This window comes from Catharus ustulatus, chromosome 8 (assembly GCF_009819885.2).
Source record: "Catharus ustulatus isolate bCatUst1 chromosome 8, bCatUst1.pri.v2, whole genome shotgun sequence".
Classification (NCBI taxonomy): Eukaryota; Metazoa; Chordata; class Aves; order Passeriformes; family Turdidae; genus Catharus; species Catharus ustulatus.
The window spans coordinates 18921978-18942090 of NC_046228.1; the positions used below are offsets into that span (position 1 = coordinate 18921978).

General features: G+C 44.9%; 1 protein-coding gene across 1 annotated transcript; it reads right to left on the reverse strand.

The window, feature by feature from the left end:
* Positions 1 to 532: 532 nt before the first annotated feature.
* LOC116999798 (broad substrate specificity ATP-binding cassette transporter ABCG2-like) lies at positions 533 to 18439 on the reverse strand. Its single transcript, XM_033066774.1, has 16 exons — positions 18317 to 18439; positions 16514 to 16797; positions 15874 to 15933; positions 14484 to 14598; positions 12628 to 12780; positions 11802 to 11959; positions 10589 to 10740; positions 9307 to 9423; positions 8203 to 8468; positions 7568 to 7650; positions 7104 to 7193; positions 5552 to 5676; positions 5048 to 5202; positions 3545 to 3634; positions 2284 to 2396; positions 533 to 1407 (listed from the first exon to the last, which is right to left on the reverse strand). The coding sequence occupies exons 2-16, from the start codon at positions 16795 to 16797 to the stop codon at positions 1260 to 1262; spliced, it is 2109 nt and encodes a 702-aa protein (XP_032922665.1). The 5' UTR covers positions 18317 to 18439; the 3' UTR covers positions 533 to 1259.
* Positions 18440 to 20113: the final 1674 nt, after the last annotated feature.

Here is a 20113-nt window from a genome sequence, read left to right on the forward strand (position 1 = left end):
TCCTGAGGGGCGGCCGCGGCGGGTGAGCCGTGTGCGAGCGCTGCGGGGACGCGGCTGCCGGAAAGAGACAAATACCGAGGGGTAAAACGTGCTACGAGGTTACTCTAACCGGCTGTTCAAGGCAGTGAAGCAGAACCGAGAGCGCCTGGTTGGTGCTCGATGCGGCTGCGCTGTCAGTGCCATCATTTCCCCTTTCCCACCGCAGCCACCGCTCACTGCCAGAGCGCCGGCAGGACTCTCACACCGCTCGGTTCGGGGCTGCTGCTGCTGCCCGACCCTCCCAGGCACGCTCTGCAGTCCTGGGTTTGAGGATGTTTTCCTTTGGCTTTGCTGATCCGCTTACATCTTAATCTGATTTAAAAGCATCTCTTCTGGTGGTCAGGAGACAAGTACCGGCACGATAGTCTGTCCTGTGGGGACTGTGGTACATGTTGCTGTAGTTGCCACAGTAGTATGTAGGTTTTTTTCAGTCCATAGTGTAAGTAGACTATACAGAGATTTACATAGAGTCTGTTGTTAAAAACTTCTGCCAGTAGTATATAAATTTTTATTTAGAAAAAAAAATAAAGAAAAAGGGCACTCCCTTTTAAGTAGTAAATACATTTCTTGCTGTTCACAGTGCAGGGGGGAAGTTTTTTGGTTTCTTTTTTCTGCAGTACAACAGTACATATTTCTCTTCTTAGGTGAGATGTCTAACACCACTGCTGTTTAGTTTTTAAGGAAGCTAAAGTTGCTCCTGGAAGTAGCTTCCATTGAGAAGCTGCTAGAAGTGTAATTGTTCTTTCCTGGTCATGAGCACTTGGTCTCTGTATTGACTTCAAACTCAAATGCATCTCCAACACATTGTGAACGATCTCTGTCTCTCCTCAGATGTGACAGGCACTAACAAGGGGCAACACATCAATACACAAATGCCACCATCACCTTCCACTTTTGTGATGGAGAAGCTCATATGTTCAATGGAATATTTTGTGTATAAGCTGGCCACAGAATAATAATGGTTTACAATATAATGTTTGATGCCTAAGGAATTAAGAGAATTATACTGTCTTAGGAAAAATCACTTACGCAATGTACATTAATGCATTTCTTCTTAAAACCCACAATCCTGTGGAGGTCACGCTCCAGAAACAGGGAAAATGGTTTCCCATCTGAAGTCCAGCAAAGTCAGCTAAAACATTTTGGCAATCTCCAGTAGGCCCTAACAAGCTGTACAGTTTTAACACCTGAGAAGCTGCAGGGCAAGGCAACACAGGAGTCTATGTGAACTTCCTCATAAAGCGGAGTTTTGCATAGGCAATGATAAGGAAGATAACAGTCATGCAGAAGAGAGCCACTATGTTTTCCCACATTGCCCAGCTGGTAGGGGCGATTCCTTGGCTGCACAGGTATGCTTCACCAGAGCACCTGCAGGAAAGCATGGGACACAAGTTCATATTACTGTGTGGCACACATCTTCAGGTTATTACTTTCATTCCTGTTTCCCAAAGATCCTTCTACCCTCAGTTCTGCAAAACCGGTGATAGAAATAGAGAATCCATCACCAAATACAACTCAAGGGATCTAGATCTCTAGTTCTCATAATTTTTCAGTAGCAACCTAATTATTCTTTACAGATAATGGCAATGTATAAGGAAACCTCAGAACCACCTTAAACTGTGGTAAGTACAGAAGCATTAGTTTCCCCTCAACAATCACTGGAAGTCCAAAAGCTATGGAAACAGTGCTCTAGCACTGTTCCCTGCAAAACACTCAGTTTGCCATCTCTCTAGTATGTGTCACGAAATAGTTGCACTACTACAGCTCAAGGTATCGATAGCCAAAAGTATTTCAAATGGGGCAAAATGGAGCACTGCAAGAGAGATACCTTGGCTCTCTGTATCTGCAGGGAGGTTAGTATTTACAAACAAGTTCTATGCTGGAGGCATGTTTCTGATCACAGGTCTACTGCTTTCCAGCAACTCTGTAGCTGTCCACACACTGCATTTCCATTGTTAAGTGACTCCAGTTTTGTTTAGGAAAACTGATCAGTCAGGGCAACATTATCAAATACAAAACTTAATTTAGCTCATCTGCCTATTTTTACAAGTAAAATTTCATCCATACTTCACCCTTGGGTAATTGTGGCGTTTTACTGCATAATCCTAAAATACATTACTTTGGGACAAGCTGTTGAGACTGGCTTGTGGTTATTCTGTGAATAGTATAAAAATTTGACACAGTCAGACTTCCCTTTAAGCAAGTCGTCACAATTCAAGCCCAGAACCACCATGAGTTACTTACATTTCTTCTGAAATATTGGGGGGACAACTGCCTATATCTCCCACAAACACCGTAGCATTTGGATTCTTCTCACCACAGAAGTAGAGATCTCTGTACTCATTCACCTGAAGAGCCTAGGGAAAGAGGCAGACACAAGATTTTTGCTGAGGTTTGGGTTGTTAAAACTGAAACACTTCAAAGGAACTTGATTATTAGAACACACATACTCCCATTCTTGGAACCTTACATTCATGTTCCTTTTTATTTTCAAGCTCTTAATCACTGCCTCCTTTAGGAACTTCTCCAAGTTCCACATGCAGGGTGGTTTGGTGTCCCATGCCTTGGCTTCAAAGTTACTTAGCCATGGGTTTCTGTCTTGCCAGCTACAAGCTCCTGTTCATCCACTTTCACCTGGGTCAATCTACTGGTCCAGAAAACCATGTGGCTGCATGCAGACACCCCAGCATCACCACAATGAAGGGATGGCACAAGTAGCCAAAGCAAGAAATGAATGGTTCCCCAGCACTGGCATCCTGCACTCACTGCCATCTCAGAGGACACTTCCACATTGAGTAACACTGATAAAACACCTCAGTGACACCCAATGAGGTCTCACACATCTCCCATCCTGCACCAGCTACAGCATTCATTTCAGTCATTGTTACTCAAAGTAACAGGACACTATTCCTTCTGAAGAGGCTTGGCGAGGATGCAAACAGGACATGGAAACACAACTCCCACCTGTGACCTGCTCTATTTACTGTGTTTCAAGCAGCTGCACCCTTAGATTTCTGGTACCTCCTTATTATTCAGAAAAGTCAAATTTCACTTCACAGGAAGCCATGCTGAAGACTGAGACACTCGTGCACTATAGTAAATCCTTAAATCAGCTGGAAAGTCACTGGCCCCAAACTGGCCACCCATACACCCATAGTGTCTGGAGAGGCTGTACAATATTTGATTTTATTCTAAACCACAGGGATCAACTATTCAGGCTAGGAATTAGTGCCTGACTGGACAGCTTGCTCTGCTGCTGTCCAAGTAGCACTAATTCCGTAGCATGAAGTGTTCAGTCTCTGAGACTTCAGCTGTCACAGAGTTCTAACTTTTGCTTCCTTTTTGAGGTTGGCTGGTTTGTTCTTTTTTTTTTTACCACATTCATGCAACAAAACAAATCGAATCAGGCTTTTAAGAGAACTTCATACTTTATACTCAAAACCTCTCCAGGAAGAAGCAGTGTGGCCACATTACTCAGAGGAGACCAATGCTGCTTTCTACTCACAGTGAGGCCATATCGGGGGATGCTGAAGTACTTGAGCCAGTTCAGCCAGCCCATCACTGAAGGGAGGTTCACTAAGAGGCCAGAAAAGATCTGAAATAGAACAGAAGAGATTAATGAGTCACAAACTCCGTTTACTGCAAATAATACCATTCCTACACAGATGCTGCAGCTCCCAGCAGAGGTGCACTGGGATTGATGGACCTGCTACTGCTGTGATACCTGCACCCACAGACATGAGCTGGAGCCTTGCAGCACTCCCACACTGCTGGCCCAACAGCAGACCCAAGTGCTTCAGCTGAACTGCTTGCAAAGAGGTCTGAAAGGTTTTCTACATCTACATGTGAGCTAAGAAGCATGATCACAATTTCTTACTCGTTCTTACAGTAGGACTGTCCACAGTAGAGCTAGCCAGAGGCTAAAGGTTGACTGGGAGATGAGAAAGTGGAGAATAAAAAAGGAGAAAAATGGCAAGCCTTAGGAGCTGTTATTATTTCAGTCTTCCCCTCTGTCCTACATATTTTATCCCTGCTTTCTCTTTCTCTGGAATAAGATTTGCTTTCACTTCTTAGCACAAGTGGTATTCATAGCTTAATATGACACTTCAGCCTCTGCTTCATCACAAGTGATCTTGTGCTTACCCTGCTGACTTTGAAGACATGCACGTGTCACTCCTTATACACTGTGACATAACTCAGTGTACATCAGCTGCCCTTCACTACACATGCACACTTCTCACCCACAGTGAGCAGCTGAAGCAGTGCACTATCACTTGGCTTATTGCAACAGCGGGTTAAATTGCAAATTCAAGAATAGGGGATGTACTGTGGCTCAGACTATGTACAGAAAGGAATCATCTAACATGAAATATGTAACTTGTGAGGTTTCACAGTCAAGAATTTTCATCGCCAGCATCACCTCTTTGAAAAAGAATTCACAGCTTTCATCTACAAGTAGTCAAAATTCCTTTCTCTCTCTCTTGTTCTTTTCCTTAAAAAATTCTTGGAGAAGAGTATTGAAGTAATTTCTTGAACCCCAGGATAATACTGAATTACAAAAAAAGAAAGGGTTTCTGCCTTCTAGTCCCACTTGGGCAGCAAATATTAATGCAAAAAATCAAAATATATAAAGTTTATTTAATTTTCTCCTTTTAAATGATCACTTAGATTTCTAATGCTGGAAATGCAAGATTTTTAAAAAAATAATCTTTGTAAGGACAATTTAATAAAAACAAACAATACTTGTTTGGGGCACACTGTTTGGAAAGCTCTGGTGGCATCTCAACTACTGAACTGCACTCAACATTTAGACTACAAGCTGGCAGAAGTATATCTTTGACTACTATCTTTTTTTACTGTGACAGTAAAATCACAAGCATGAGGCTGACAAGCCACTGGACTATGGACATTTTATCCTGCCTAGGGCTAGCTCAGCCCAGCCCTCTCAGCTGGTCTCAGCTCTTCCCTCCCCTCCACCAAAGGAGCACACACCCCCTAATATACTTACAAGCATCAGGACAAAACAAATGGTGATGAGCAGATTGGCCACAGCCACCACATCCATCCCAGCACTGATAGCCAGGGACATGGCTGTGGCAGTGTAGGACACTAGCATGAGGGTCAGCATGAAGAAGAAGAACCGTCCTGCAACAGCTTGGTATCCTGTCAAAAAAAAAATTAAGGTAAGAGTCCAGTAAATCACACTATTAATTCCAGAGAGGTACCCTTGGATTCCCTTGGATAAGAAAGGCAAATCAGGAAGAAAGACCAAGTTTGGAGTTGGTAAGAACTATGCATGCTTCAAAGGACCAAAGAGCATTACCAAAAGACGTTGTCAGACAGGTCCCTGTGTTAGATGCTGGTGTCTCTGTCCCTGCCCCAGTCCTCAAAGCTGTTACTTAAATCAGTTGGAGGTTCAAGCAGCAGTATGTTACAGATATAGGAATCTGGCTAAGGCAGAAATCTATGTTGTTGGAAGACGACAGGTTCAATGAAAGCATCAATTCTTTACCAATCATCCAGTAAGTGATGCATGAGAATATGATGGCTGGAGTAGTTCTCATGGGCAGCAGATCTCCTATCATCAAGGCCAGGAAGTAGGCAGACACACGGTAATATCCACTGGTGTACTGATGGCTGCGAGGACAGGAAGGAGGGGAGTTGTACAGGTTTAGAGGTTCTGGAGGAAGCAGGCTCAGTGTGCGTGTTTGGTTTATCCTGATTTGTTTCCTGCTCTTTCTACCACTGACTCCTCTCTACGCAAATTGCTTATATTCTCTGTGCTATCACTGATACTCTATGAAGTAAGGGCTGATCTGTCTCTCAGACCCTGCAATCAAACTGACAGCCCTCCAAGGAAAGTGAATGAAAGACTGTGTGATTACCAAGTAAAATGTCATAGAAAACCTCCTAAGCCTCTTTTCAAAGAAAAAGATCCTTAATACAAGAGCACAGGGAAGCATTAGACTTCTATAAACTGGAGGAACACTTCATCCACTACTAACTCATCCAGCTGCTTCCAGGGAAGAATGGGAACAATGGGAAAACACCTTTGGGACATCAACTCACCTCCAGTTCACAGTGCAATTAAACGTCATTATGATTGTTTTGCTGCTTAATGGAGCTCATGAAAAGATGCTTTAACAGGTGAGGTGCCTAAATCCCCATTGACACAGCTGGTAAACTACACTGGAACGCAGGGCAGACTAGCAAGAAATGGTAGTGTGGGGGAATTTCACTCCTGAGCAGCTGTTAGAGACAATATCAAGCTGCTCCGAGCAGTTTGTGGGTGGACATGTACATTCCAGGCATAAATCTCCAGTTTCCTTTTTACTGCACAGGATCTGTCTCTTGCCGTTGTATTGCATGAGCCAGAGGCACCTCCAAACTACACTTTCAACATATATGTATGTATACATGTGTGTATACTGTATCTACATGCATTTATATACATATACACACATGCCATATATATATGTATATATATAAAAATATAATTATAAAGATGTTATACATAAATAATATTGTAAGTAAATAAAAGTAATAAATAAAACCTTATTTAATTATATATTAATTACTCATAACAACAATGTAATAATCAAGTATATCCCTCTAAACAGAGAGATGCATTTGATTATTAATGAGTCTTGTAAGCCAGACAGCAGCCCCCTTCATCTGAGAATCCCTTACAAAGTTTTTCCAGGAACTCTCCCTTTATTTTTGCACAGTCTTGCCACTTTAAGACCACTGCAAGACTGTGTGTCAGCCCTTGTGAGAAAGAGGGCAGGAAGGATTCACAGTCTGCAGGATTCAAATGCAGACCTCAAAACCAGTTGTTACCAAAAGTGCAGAGGAAAAGCAGTAAACTATCACACAGCAAGCAAGTAAAACCATTTCCTCCTTCCCCCAGCTTTTAGCATTTTAGCTCCCTGCTCTACAGACTAACTTAGCATTTCTATTACAATCTGATGTTGCAAGGGAGCAATCAAGTTTTTGTTCAGCGTGTAAGATACTGCCCCATCGCATTCCAGCGTAAGAGAGAGTCCAAGTGCCTTACTACTTACACAAATAGTTTCTTGTCTCTGATGAATAGCTCAATGGCAGACACACTGGAAAAACACTGGTTTGTAGTGACAAAAAACAAGGATCCAACCCTAGAAGGCAAATCGGAACAGTGGAAAAGGGAGGGAACAACCAGATCAAACACTGGCAGCCTCAGACATCATCATACCATCAAGTCAGTGCTTTTATCTGTCCATAAAATGGAGACACTTAATTGTGCTACTGTAAATCTTAGCTGTATCTTTATCTTCCCTTTTACATCCCCTTTGTACTCATGTGCAAGCCTGACAGAACCCTTTAGGGTTCCCCTTTAGGACCTCTGGTAATTCCATGCTGCAGTGCACTGAGACTTGTGAACCCAACCCTCCCTTGTATTTCAAGTGGATCCCATAGCCTTCCTTCCCTGTGCCTCAAACCCGACAGCTACAGATAGAAAAATGACCAAAGCTGTGGCTTTCCATCTTACCGATTCTGAATGCCACTTCGGTCCAGTTTTACACCGAAAAAGATAGCACCCACAACCAAGGCTAGAATTACAGTCACTGCAATCTGGAAGTGGAAAGAAGAAAGGAAAATGGAAATCCTTCAGGTAAGTAAAAAAATTAGGAACTAACATTGTTAAGTCATATGCGGGGTTTAAGATTCACACCTGCCTAAAGCCTTGCTCTTGTGAGGCAATGTATACCCATGACACACACAATTATAATCTTCATGATAATTTTTCAGATTTATCAACTTCGCTTTTATATTTCGTTCTTTGCTAGGAGAGTTTAGTAGAAACATGCCTATAGAATCACCAATTTAAATTTTAAAGTGAGGTACAAAATTAGTATCATCCTAGAAGATCCCTATGTCACCCAGAGAATGGAGCATTTTCCCCCCACCCCAATCTTCAGTGCAGTAGTCCTTACACTAAACTAAACTGGAGATTTCTTCCAAAGGCCACAAAGATAGCTGAGCATCTCACTCCACTTACATGGCAGTGGCACAGGACTCTTCTGTTTCCCTAACTGCCTTTGAAAACAGGATTCTGTCCTACAAACTGCAGGTTATGGGACTGATAGCAGCAAGAGTCTGAGACTTTTAGCAATTGTTACCTACTTGTGCAATGGAGGCCTGTGGGTTCCTGATGAGATTTTTCAGGGAGCGCTTGGACACCCAGTACAGCTGAGTGAGGAATCCATTTGCATAGGTAATCTCATGCCCCTTCTTGGATAGTCTCTGCTTGCTTCCCCGTCCAAACTCCACTTTCCCCAGTGCTTCCTTTGTGCTCTGATACAGGCTGGAGCTGAGATATTTCTGGTGCAGCACATCTACCACATTGCTATCCACGTTATCTTCAGCCACTCCATTTTCACTGCTCACTTCTGAGTGAAAAAAACAAGATATGGCTTGTGATTCTCTACAAACCTGACCTTCAGATATGGCCCATCAATAAGGTTAGCAATTCTGGAGGCTAAAGAAAAAGGCAGAAATGCTCAGAGAATTTGAGTGGTTCAAGCCTTAGCTCTGAGTTTAAGGGGCTTGCTTGAGTGAGAGTTTTTTCCTACATTTTTAATCAAACCTAGCTAATTTGCCCGTTCTTTCTGGCACAAAATGGTCATATTCTTGTAACATGGCACCAGAAAACCTTTGTTTAATTGAATTTGGGAAAAATCAACGCTTGATCTGATTCAGATCACCGAAACTGCTTTACAAAATCTGTTCCTTTATAATTTTACAGTCAATGATGTGCTACATGATCCCCAAGCAAGTATTTCCAAATATTTCACTCACTATGTTGGCAGAGAATTTGTTCTCTGACAGTTTCAATCTCTCTCACTCTCTTGTATGTCCAACACTCCTTAGCCTATCTACCTTGTCTTCTCTGCAGCAGCCACTTATGTGACTGAAAACTTCTTAGCTGCCTCTTAAGACCAAGCAGTTCTAGTTTCTCCAGCCTTTCTCTTTCAAGTTGTCTTGTTTTCTTTTTTTCATTTTTGGTATCTATCATTGCTCTCCTATACCACTGAAGTGAAAAAATTAATTTCAAAATTTTCTGATCTCTTTAAAGAAGCCCAAAACAAAGTATATTTATTAGTAGGGGAAAAAAAGATAATGAAATGCCCTTAGACTCAAGGAAACCCAGAGAATAAAAGCTTGCCATCACCACATACCATTTCCCTTCTACACTAGCCAGCAGTGGATTTCTCCTTCACAATTTACCTTTTCCTGTGCCCACAGGTCTGTGATCTTCCTTGCTTGCTGCCACAGCAGTTGAATCACCATTTATGACATCAAGGAAGAAGTCAGCTGGATTATTGAAGGGTTCACACTCGTATCCTTAAAAAAAACCAGAACAGACCAAATCAAAAACACACATGCAATGTGTTTGCATTGCACAGGGCACACCTCAGAAGGTCAGGTCTAATACTGTATCACTTTTCCATAACCCTGATATCAGAAAACTTCCCTGCTTTTCCTAAGTGTTACTTTACAGTAGTAGATGGACAGGATTTAGGAGATGGTGAATAAGAGCTTCAAAGCTGCTTATTCACTGATTTCAGGTAAGGAGGAATCTCTACCACAGCTCAGTATGGACAACTCTTGCCTCTTTCCCAGTGCTGTTCACATTCCACTCTAAAAGACACAAAGTTCCTCAGCAGAGGTTCCTGCTCTGAGGATGTCTGCTCTACAGCCTCATATTTCTTCTAGACGCTCAACTCTTGTTGGTGTTTCCCTGGTCACAAGGATGAGGAAGGACTTCCCAAGAGCAGCTTCTTATAATACAGTTCTAAGTATGGAACAAGGAGGAAATTAAAAACAAACAAACCTGAAGAAGCTTCTACAACTTCCCTGAGAGAAAGGAAGTGGGCTACTAAGAGAAGCAGAAATACCGACATTGGTTAAAGCATCTCCCTTAAAGCCAGGGAAGCTTACAATCTAATGTATCCACGGTTGCATCTAAAGATTGGAAGTTCACTCCACATTCTCTGTTCCTTAGTCACACACCCTCACCCTGCTTACTTGGAGAAAGGGCAACCACCCCAACAGGGTAACTATTAAAACTATTAACCTATCATAAGACACACCATAATTTTGTCCTCTTAGTTGCCCACCTGCATTCAGTCTAGAGCATATTTTTGGATCAATCTGTACAGATTGCTGCCATTCTACAGGCTGTGGTTCAAAAACCACACTGGATCTGCCACAACTACAAGCATTATCTTGTCTGTTGGACATCATGCTTATACATGTCCAAGTGATTATTGGCTTTTGTCCTCATGCAAGGCAAAACAAAAGCAAGAGAGAGCCATGATCTCCTGTCTGAAAATTTTTGGGTTTCTCATTTTGTCTTTTTCTCATTCTAACATAACACTGTATGTGTACAATCTCTAACATCTAGTGATAGAAAATCATGGGGCTGTTATTCCACGCTAGGGCAAGAATCTACACACAGGTTTAACTCATGAGCCAGTTGCTTTTGCTCTTGGCATGGAAGACTTACCAATAGAACTGAAGTACTCCAGGGCGTGCTTTGCAGGACCGTGGTACAGCACCTTTCCTGAAGCCAGTAATGTCAGACTGTCAAACAGCTTGAATATGGAATAACGGGGCTGATGGATGGAAAATATGATGGTCCGCCCTCTTCTTGAGAGCCTGAAATAGAAACAAAACATCTCTTAAGTACACCACACTTTGACTTTCAGGAAGGCAAACCCCAAGTATCAAAATCCAAAACGAATATGTGGCAACTTCTCAGGGTCTTGACCCAGAAAAACTTTCTCTCCCTTCTCTGTCACTATATCAGATGCTGCCTGCAAGACCTTCAAGACAGCACTCATTATTACAGCAGACCATCACTGGAGTCCAGGTAGCCAAAGTACAATGCTGTCTATAGCTAGCGAAGCCTGAGGCCACAGCTGTGTACAAACCCTCCTTACATGTTTTTTTATACCAGATCAACCTGACTAACTGCGCTCAATGGCAGCACCAGATGTTACTTATCAGGCTGTGGAAGTCTGGCCAGCTGAGATTTCTCGTAGCTCTTCTGATGAAGATTTACTCTAAAGAAAATTCCAAACAAGTTTTTCTTGAGGTTGTCAGATGTCCTTTCAAGTGCTTTAGCACTGATGCCCAGCAAGACCTCTTGATGATCAAAGACCTATATCCACAAACACCAGAGCAAAGCAACCCCCCCAAGCAAAACCAGACAACATGCCACAAACCCAGAAGGATTAGAAAGACATTCTCATTAAATAAGCCTCTTTTGTTCTCCTTGCATGTAACTGTTCTAATTGTCAGAAGACAGTTCATCTCCACGACACAGGACACTGAGGGTAAACCAGCAGGCGAAGTTTTATCTAAGTTTGAGATTGTTGTTGGGTAACAGACTCAGATGGAAGGCCAAGAAATTATGATTACATGACCTGACCTCCCAGTCCACCCTTCGTTGTGGCAAAGGGAAGCTGTCCAAGCTGCATCTGCTTTTTGGGCTCCAATCCAATGCTTGCTGTGGAAAGATTCCCATAAGCTTAAAAAGGCTTTGGAAGAGACCCAAACAAATAATTACCACTACTTCTCAGTATATTTGTCTAGTTGGATTTTTTTGTTGTTTTTTTTTAAAGGGGCACTATAACTACTCAGTCGTAAGAACATTCTTTTTTTACTGATGAGTTGACAATCAAATTGCAACACAGCCCTGAAGAACAGACTCTTACTTCTTCAGAAGGATGAGGACTGCATTGGCTGTGCTGGCATCAAGGCCAGTTGTTGGTTCATCAAGAAAAAGGACTGGTGGCTCTGTGATGAGCTCCATCCCAATGTTGGTTCTCTTCCGTTCCCCTCCAGACACTCCCCGGATCAATTCAGTTCCCACCTGCAAGTAGAAGAAATCAGATATTTGCAACAAAAGCCAATCAGCACATGCTCTGGAACTGTGGGCTTTCCACACCCAGTAGCCATTTCCATTTTCAGAGTCCCTTTAATGAACTCTAGGGCCAGCAGCAGGTGAGTTTGACTCAGTGTGAGGGACTGTGTAGCAGTATTCTGAGCCTGATTTTCAGAGGTACCAGGTGCCTTATGACTTCAGGGAACGAGGATGACACTGACAAGGAAGGGACAGACTGAGCATTGGTGTGTGAGAATGCCTCTTTTGGTAGCTTGCCTGTTAATACAAGCTCTGCACAGAACTCTTCCATCAAATAACAGTTTTCCATCCCTCAGAGCTTTTAGAAATCAGGAAACAATTTCCTTGTCTTGTTCCACAAAGCCAGGAAGTGACTGAACAACTTTCTCAGATGCAATGACTAAGCGACTCTTTCCCTTCTGAATTTATACAACATGCTGGACATGATCCAAAATCTTCCCCTTTTAGTAGCAAACACAAATATCTCTCTTCAAGCTACCTCCTGAGATGGAGACTGATTTCTTGCATGCAATGGCTTAGTCAGGTTCCTGTTTAGCTTCTTGTAACTGCACTAACTACACCATACTGCCCAGAGACAAGTTGTTCAGTTTCCAGAGCAAGGTGTTCTCACTGCTCACCTTAGCATCAGCCACTTTGCTTAATCCCAGCTCATTGATTATCTGGGTGACTCGCTCTTCCTTCTCTTTAATGCTGATGGAGCTGGGGAGTCGCAGTGCAGCAGAGAATTGCAGGTTCTCCCTCACCGTCATCGTGCCCATAACAACATCATCCTGAAAGTACAAATGGACAGTTGGAAAGACTCCTCAGCTGCTGAGTGGGCACCAGAGTCCCTTAGTGGCAGTTATTGGATAAGCTGTTTGCAGACCACAGTGGAACCTGGACTGAAAGACAACTCCTTCAAATTTTACATGACTTCAGCTGCCAACAAGGAGCTTTCCCCAGCTCCTCACTGGCTGCAGTTTCTTAGAGGTGCAAGAATATTGCACCAAGATGCTCCTGCCATGTCTCAGCTATCTACAGCTCCCGGACCTCAGACTTTATTCTAAGGCTTACAAAAGCTTCAACAGTCATGTGTTCTTTGAGGGAGAATCAAATCTATCCAGCAGACAGACCTGGGCAGCCTACAGTAACTTCCCTTCCCCTCCCTTCCCTTCCCTTCCCTTCCCTTCCCTTCCCTTCCCTTCCCTTCCCTTCCCTTCCCTTCCCTTCCCTTCCCTTCCCTTCCCTTCCCTTCCCTTCCCTTCCCTTCCCTTCCCTTCCCTTCCCTTCCCTTCCCTTCCCTTCCCTTCCCTTCCCTTCCCTTCCCCTCTCAGTCTCTGACCTCAACCTCCCATTCTCCACTCTCACATCCACCAATATAATTGTTGGGTCACTACACTTGAAACTAAATTGTGAATTTAACCTTAACACCAAACATAACCAACAGTGGCACGACACCTTCACTCTGTCAGCATGAATGGAGAGATCACCAGCAGTTTCATAGGGATAACACATGATTTAGCATGCTTATATGCTTATCTGCATAAAAATGATCCTGTAATTATGTATTTAGGACTTCAGTGTTTGTAGTTTTTAGTCCATCTTTACTGATTCAGGGCATACTGAATGGGGTGGAAAGAGGGAGAGACCATTTAACATTTCACCAAGTTGCTTATCGTTTTAAGGTTATGTTTGGTTGCTTTGGACATTTGAGAGACAAATGCCTTGCGAGAAACTTACTGGCTATTCATCAGCCACTGAGGATCTGACGATCTCTGACCTGCAGGATCAAGATTTAGCACCAGTCTCATCCCATGGATCCTCCCGGAGCCCCCCAGCTGGCAGCTTTCAATTGCCTGTGTCACATCTGCCTGCATCAGAACCCTGGATGGTTTCCAGATTTGGCTGCTCATAGGCTGCCAAGAATCCCCTACTCCCCAGGTTCCCCAGGGCTTTGAGGGTCTATTATTGGTCCAGGCCTCCACCCACTTCCGCAGATTCAGCTGGCTTTTCCTGTCTCCGAGTGGAATGAACCTCTGTCACAGCCAGCTAGAATCAGAGGAAGAACAGCAGGGATCTATTTATTTCCTAGAATTATTGTCTGATAGTTTGAAGGTACTTCTGCCAGCTAGAACTGCTTCTGAGTTTAACAACAAGAGATTTTGGGTGTCATGGTTTTTTTCCTCCCTTTTTTAAAAATCTTTGCTAGCACTTGAGGGCAGAGCCCAAAGGACAAGTCACAGTAGCCCAGCAGTTTGGGCATCCATGTGGCTGTGGGATGACACACCTCTGTGCTTGACAAGGTTGGAGTTAACAGTTTGATCTTACTGCCTTCCATATCCCAAATAAAAACTAAAAACTGTAACATCTGAGTTATCAAATTAGGCTCTGTAGGGATCACTGAAAATTACCTAAACTGGTCATTTGTGTTTCCTCATCTTAGGTGGTCTTCTATCCCAAGGTCTCCCAGGCCTCCAGGAAGGCAGTTACTCACCTGCACAACATATCCTGAGATGCACTTGAAATTTGGAGGTTGTGGGATGCCATCTATAAGCACTTCTCCAGACAAACCCGCTGGGTCCTTTCTGGCAGCCAGCACATCTAGGAGACTTCAGACAAACACCAGGCATTAGGTTTTGCAATAACTGCTGCTTTTACCCTTGACTGGGTAAAGTAAGTACCACCAGCCAAGACTGAGTTACAGCCTGCTCACAGTGTGCTGCAAGCCAGAGGGCACAGGAAGGGGCTTCCCCTACTCTGCAGGCTTTAGCTCTTTGTACAGAAAGTCTGGTGTACATCCAGGATTTTCCAGCACACGGTGTGCCACAGCAGTATGGCAGTGTACAGACGCTCATAATTCACAACAGTCAGCCCCCTACAGACATAAACTTGGTCTGTGTAGTTACAGATAATCTTAAATGCACACAGACAAAAGCACCCTGCTGAGTTGTTGCAGACTGCTCTCCAGGCAGGGGAGCGCTGAACTAACTCCTCTGATCTCAAGGAAATTAATCCATATGGGTGTAAACAAGACAAGAGTTAAGATTAATTCTAGAAAGTAATTTTTTTAATGTATCACTGGATTCTCCTTATTGCCAGTGCAGAGGCCAACCTGTCTGCCAGATAAGTAAACTGCTCTGATGAAGGGCTGCTCTTGAAAGCGCCCTGATTAACCAGTAGTCTCCTTAGAAAAGAAGATCAATGATCACCACAAAGACACACCTGTGTGAGCCCTGGCGATATTTGCGAGTGTCTGACATTCTTAAAGTCGGAGAATGACAAAGAGCTCTCTTACCACAGGAGAGAAAACAGCATTAGCACAGGATGGAGAGAGTCTACACGGTATTTCTCTGTGCCTTCATCCAAACAACTCAAGCACATGTGCACCCCCACCAGCAGGTGACAGCCAAGCTGGGGTAAGGATCCAGAACATCCTACAGACTGCATTACACAATATTCCTGTCAGTTGTCAGAGAGGGGTCTGGTCTAGCAGCTTCAAGGAAGTCTTGCTGCACAGAGTTCAGAGGGGGTGACATCTTCCATACCCAAAGGGAGCTTATACCCCATCCCCACCCCATTACCAGCCAGAACAGACCCTACATCTGAGCTCCAGTCACCCCAGTTCTGCCTGGTATCCTAACTCAGGTCACCACCAAAGATGACTACAGAGCACCAACTGAAGCAGATAAGGGATGTGACACAGTCACAGTGCAAGAACTTCAGCAAAGCTGACAGAGGGTCAGGAGGTCAAACTGCATCACCAGATTTCTCAAAGGTATGCAAAGGTCTAAGCATACAGATACCCCACATCTCCCCTAACCCTCAGAATCCTGAATATACTTTGAACAGCTGGCTATCCATTTAAAGGAGCAGAAGGTACTCACGAAGATTTCCCGCTCCCTGTTGGCCCCAGGATAGCATTCAAGCCTGGTTTCATAATGCCACTGGAAGAAGGAAAGAGTTGTTTACAAATAAGGACATTTACAAGGACCACCCATAAGCAGAATTTAGTAGATATGGAATGTGAACAAAATGCTCTTGCAAGAAAAGCTTCTGAGATTTAAAACTTCCTAAATCTGAAATCAATAAGCATTTTTCCTTTCTGTCCCAGACTGCCAGACAGAACAGAATCAGAAGTGGACATAAAAAGTAATCTACAAAAGGCAGAAATTAAGTGTCTTCCCTGCTCAGCAGGGCCTTGAAAAGAAGCAACAACTGCTCTCTGTTGCTCATTTCCTGTGACAGCACCTTGAACCATACTTAAGGGAACCCTCAGATCTTCTGGGAGAAGAGTTCACACAAGTTTGGTCCTAATTTGCTCAGATCAATAACTGAAAGCACTTCAGCTATATCCCAGCTATTTTGCCTAAAAGCAAATCAAAGTGCTTACATGAACTGCTGACTGGCAGGAGGGCAGTAATTTCTGTACCAGCACAGCTGGATCTGGAAGGTGACACGAGGTCACTGGTTCACAGCAGCAGATTAATTCCTTCCCCCTAGCATTTCATTTAAGTAAACACTTACTTAACATTGTGAAGGATCTTCTTTTCCACAATTTTCCGTTTACAAAGGAATCCACTGGACTGCTTAACAGAGTACTGGATGTTATGGAAACTCACGACGGAGCCACGAGGAGATCGGAGGGACTCTTGTGTTGGAACAGAACGTTGGAAGTTGCCTGCTCCTTCCTCTTCTCCAACAGAAACAATGCTGTGATCTAAAGTCTCTGATATCATGTCCTTGTTACACAGGTCAAGCTCCACTGCATGGAGATTTCTGAGGTTGCTGTCGTTTTGAGCAGTTCCCATCTGTTGAGACAAAGAACACAGAAACACGCAGGGAAGGAGACATGTGAATGAAGATTTCTCCAGAAAGTGTTTTGGAGGAGCAAGTTCATGCACACCACACCAATTGGTGCACGTGCCAAGTTTCCAAAAGGATGGACATCCGCACTGGAAGACATCCAGTAGTCCCCAAAGGCACGGAAACCCACAGATTTAGAACTAACCTTTAAGAACAAGAAGTATGTTCTTGAAATAAATTATGCTTGCCCAAAGGGCATCTCATGAGGCAAAACCAAGCCTACCTATGATAGTCACCATCTTTTGCAACTCAGTCAGTACTGCTAATGGAAGCTGTTACCACTTAACGACTCAAGCTCACCTTCTTCAGTCACAACATGCTTACCCCCAGCAAAGCTAGCAGAGAAAACCTATTAATGAACCCATATAAAGAACCACAGCAAGAAAAGTGTTTGTGTTCATGAAAATGAAGGCCAGTCACATGCATCTTGTTTGCTGCACAGGTCTCTTTCAGAGATATCCGTGTGCTTAAAATAACAATTACACATGCTAAAACTTACTGTGATGCTGGGGAAAGCCAAGGTTAAAAGAGTTCATCAGGTTAAAAGAGCAAGGAGAAAGACCTGTCCACAAACACATCCATTGCTAGTTCCTTGAATTTTGTTTGAAGGTAGAAGATATCCCACCAACCACCTCTTTCTCACCATCTGTACTTCATTCCTCCCAGGACTGAGAAGGTGACAACTAGTAGGACCCCCACTGCACCAGTAGTAGATTTTTCAGGGAGAGATGCTCACCCTATTAGGAAACTGCAGCTACAAAAGCCAGGTTTAAAGAAACAGGAATTGTCCTTTCCTCTCTGCCTCTTCCTATCACTGAAAGCTCAACAAGTTGCAGAAGTTTTTTTCTGTATGAGTAAAATAAAAATAAGGGGCAAAGGAAGGGCTGTTTAGTTTGGACCCATGCTGAACTCTAAGGCTAGCCACCCCTGGGAAAGACTTGCCTATGGGAGACAGCACAGGATATGCTCGTTACATCAGCAAGAGATGGCTTACACGCTTGAAAGGTTGCACAACAGATGATGAGAAAAAAACCTCAACAGTGACACTAGGGACAAAGACCTTGTTAGACTTTTGAACATTTTTCTTGTATCTATCCTGACTAGGTTCTGTGGTTTAGCTCACCGTGCACCCTTCTGTGTAGGTTTTTGTAAAGTTACCGATTAGCACTGGTAAGCTTCACACACTGGCCGCGTGCACGGACGGCGGGAGGACGAGACAAGCCCAGCAGAGACTACAGATACACTCGGGCAGCAGCAGCAGCAGCAGCACCTCACAGCATGCCCTGTGTGTCCCACCCACGCCCCCCGGGCCGGTCTGGCCGCAGAGCCGGAGCAGGACCCGAGCCAGCCGCCCACGCTCCGCTCTCCTCCCTCAGCCCGCGCCCGCCCGCGGCGCAGCCCCGGCCCCGCCAGGAGCGCTGCCCGGCCGCCCCCGCCCCGGCCCGGCCCGGCCCGCGCCGTTACCTCGCGGCTGCCGCGGCGCTCGGAGTGGCGGCGGCTCTGCCTCGGCGGCGTTTTATAAGCGGGTCCGAGCGGCGGGTTACATAAAGCGGCGGCGGGGAGTGCCGGCGGTGTCACGCAAGCCCCGGCGGTCGCGGTGGGTGATGGACCCCGCTCCGCGGGCGGCGCCGCGCCCGGCGGTGTGAGGGCCGCGCTGCGGCAGCGCTGGGCCCGGGGCGGCGGCGCGGAGCAGCCCCCGTGTGCCGGGGTGCCGCGGGCTGCGGGCGCTGCCTGCCCGCCTTCCCGGGGCGGGGAGAGCAGCGGGGCAAAGCCGCGGTGTTCGCTCGCTGCGAGCCCCCGACGCGGGCAGCGGCCGTCGGACACGAGGAGCGCGGAGAAATGTCCCGGCACCGCAGGGACACACGGGGAGCGGGAGGCAGCGCCCACTGTCCCTGCTGCCCTCCCACCTCCTGGAAAGGTCATCACCCCCGGGGCATGGGTCCAGTCCAGCCGGGTCAGCTGGGGCCATTGGCAGCCCTAGCAGCCCTTCCCAGGGTGCCAGTGCCAGTCCGATCTCATCTCTTCCGTGGCACTGTGCTCCTTGGTGGGCCCAGAGGCGGTCAGGACAGCCTGCTGGGGTGACCCGGTGTCCATCAGGTCGCCTCTCTGTGCTGCCATGTGTTCCCAGCTAGGAGAACGTGTGAAATCAGGAATATCAGATTTCCTTCGGTTTGTGGTCAAACCTTCTCCTTATCTTCCCATTCCCAAACACTATTGTCTCTATAAATAAGCTTTATTTCTCCACGTTACTTGATGGTGTGAATGCAGGAAAAAGCCCAATTTTATGGTTTATAAATATGATTTATAGCAAAGTTGTCAAGTCATCATATTAATTGCCTCCGGTTTGACTGCCCTCTGCAGCTCGGTACAGCATTGCTTTTTTTCTAACTACACCTTTTCCTAGATCAATTTAAGGCTCAGCTAGGGTAAAATATACCTGTATCTATCCAATAACAATAATAAAAACTCCAAAGGCTCACGTCTCGCCTTTTCCAACACCTGCCTCCTCTGGGTATGTTGATATACTTAATGCCATTGATGCATCAGCAGAAGACATCCACATCCTATGAAGCTGCATTGTTCTGCAGGGCTGACAGGAGTCAGCAGGTGGGTTTATGGGGGTACTGAAATAGCCCTAGAGATCTCTTAGAAGAGCAGGTTTTGCCATAGGCTTGCTGAATGTTATCTTCAGTCATTCTATGGGTCGGAAGTGGACTTGAGTTCATGTTTCCTACATGATTTAACTTCCTCTTTCGAGGAAAATCTGCCTACATTGAAAACTTTTGCCCTAGTGTTTCACCAAGCATGCACATCTCTGTCTCCAAAACTATTTCAATCCTAAATACTCAGTGCCCCTCAACAAGCTGCAGAGGCAATCTTCCCTTGTCACATGCCTTGTCACCGTGAGACAAACAGAGCCTGTGTGCTTGGGAACAAAGGTGAGCATTTTCTGAGTCATGAACTTGCTGCTCCACATAGTGCCTGCACAGTGGTGCAGGGGAACAGCTCACTCAAGGAGCACAATTAAAAGTTCAGGTTATTCTTGACAGCTTCAGTTGCACATCTCCTCCTCAGACAAAGGTGGTAGGTGCCTTCAGCGCTGGTAATTTTGGGAAACACTACTGCTCCTCCCACACTTAATGTAATGGAAAATCCATTTCTGTGTCCCCTGTGCCTAAGCTCATCCCAATGACAAAGAAATAAGCAGAGAACCCAGATAGGGGGAGGAACTAAATCTGCCAAATGGCTGGAGACTCTGTC

Excerpts from the sequence above, each read along its gene's own strand:
- LOC116999798 (XM_033066774.1), bottom strand. The coding sequence starts at position 16,797 with ATGGGAACTGCTCAAAACGACAGCAACCTCAGAAATCTCCATGCAGTG. Across the intron at positions 11,960-12,627 it reads GCAAAGTGGCTGATGCTAAG|GTGGGAACTGAATTGATCCG; the intron begins GTGAGCAGTGAG and ends TTCTACTTGCAG. Across the intron at positions 10,741-11,801 it reads GTCCTCATCCTTCTGAAGAA|GCTCTCAAGAAGAGGGCGGA; the intron begins GTAAGAGTCTGT and ends TTTCTATTTCAG.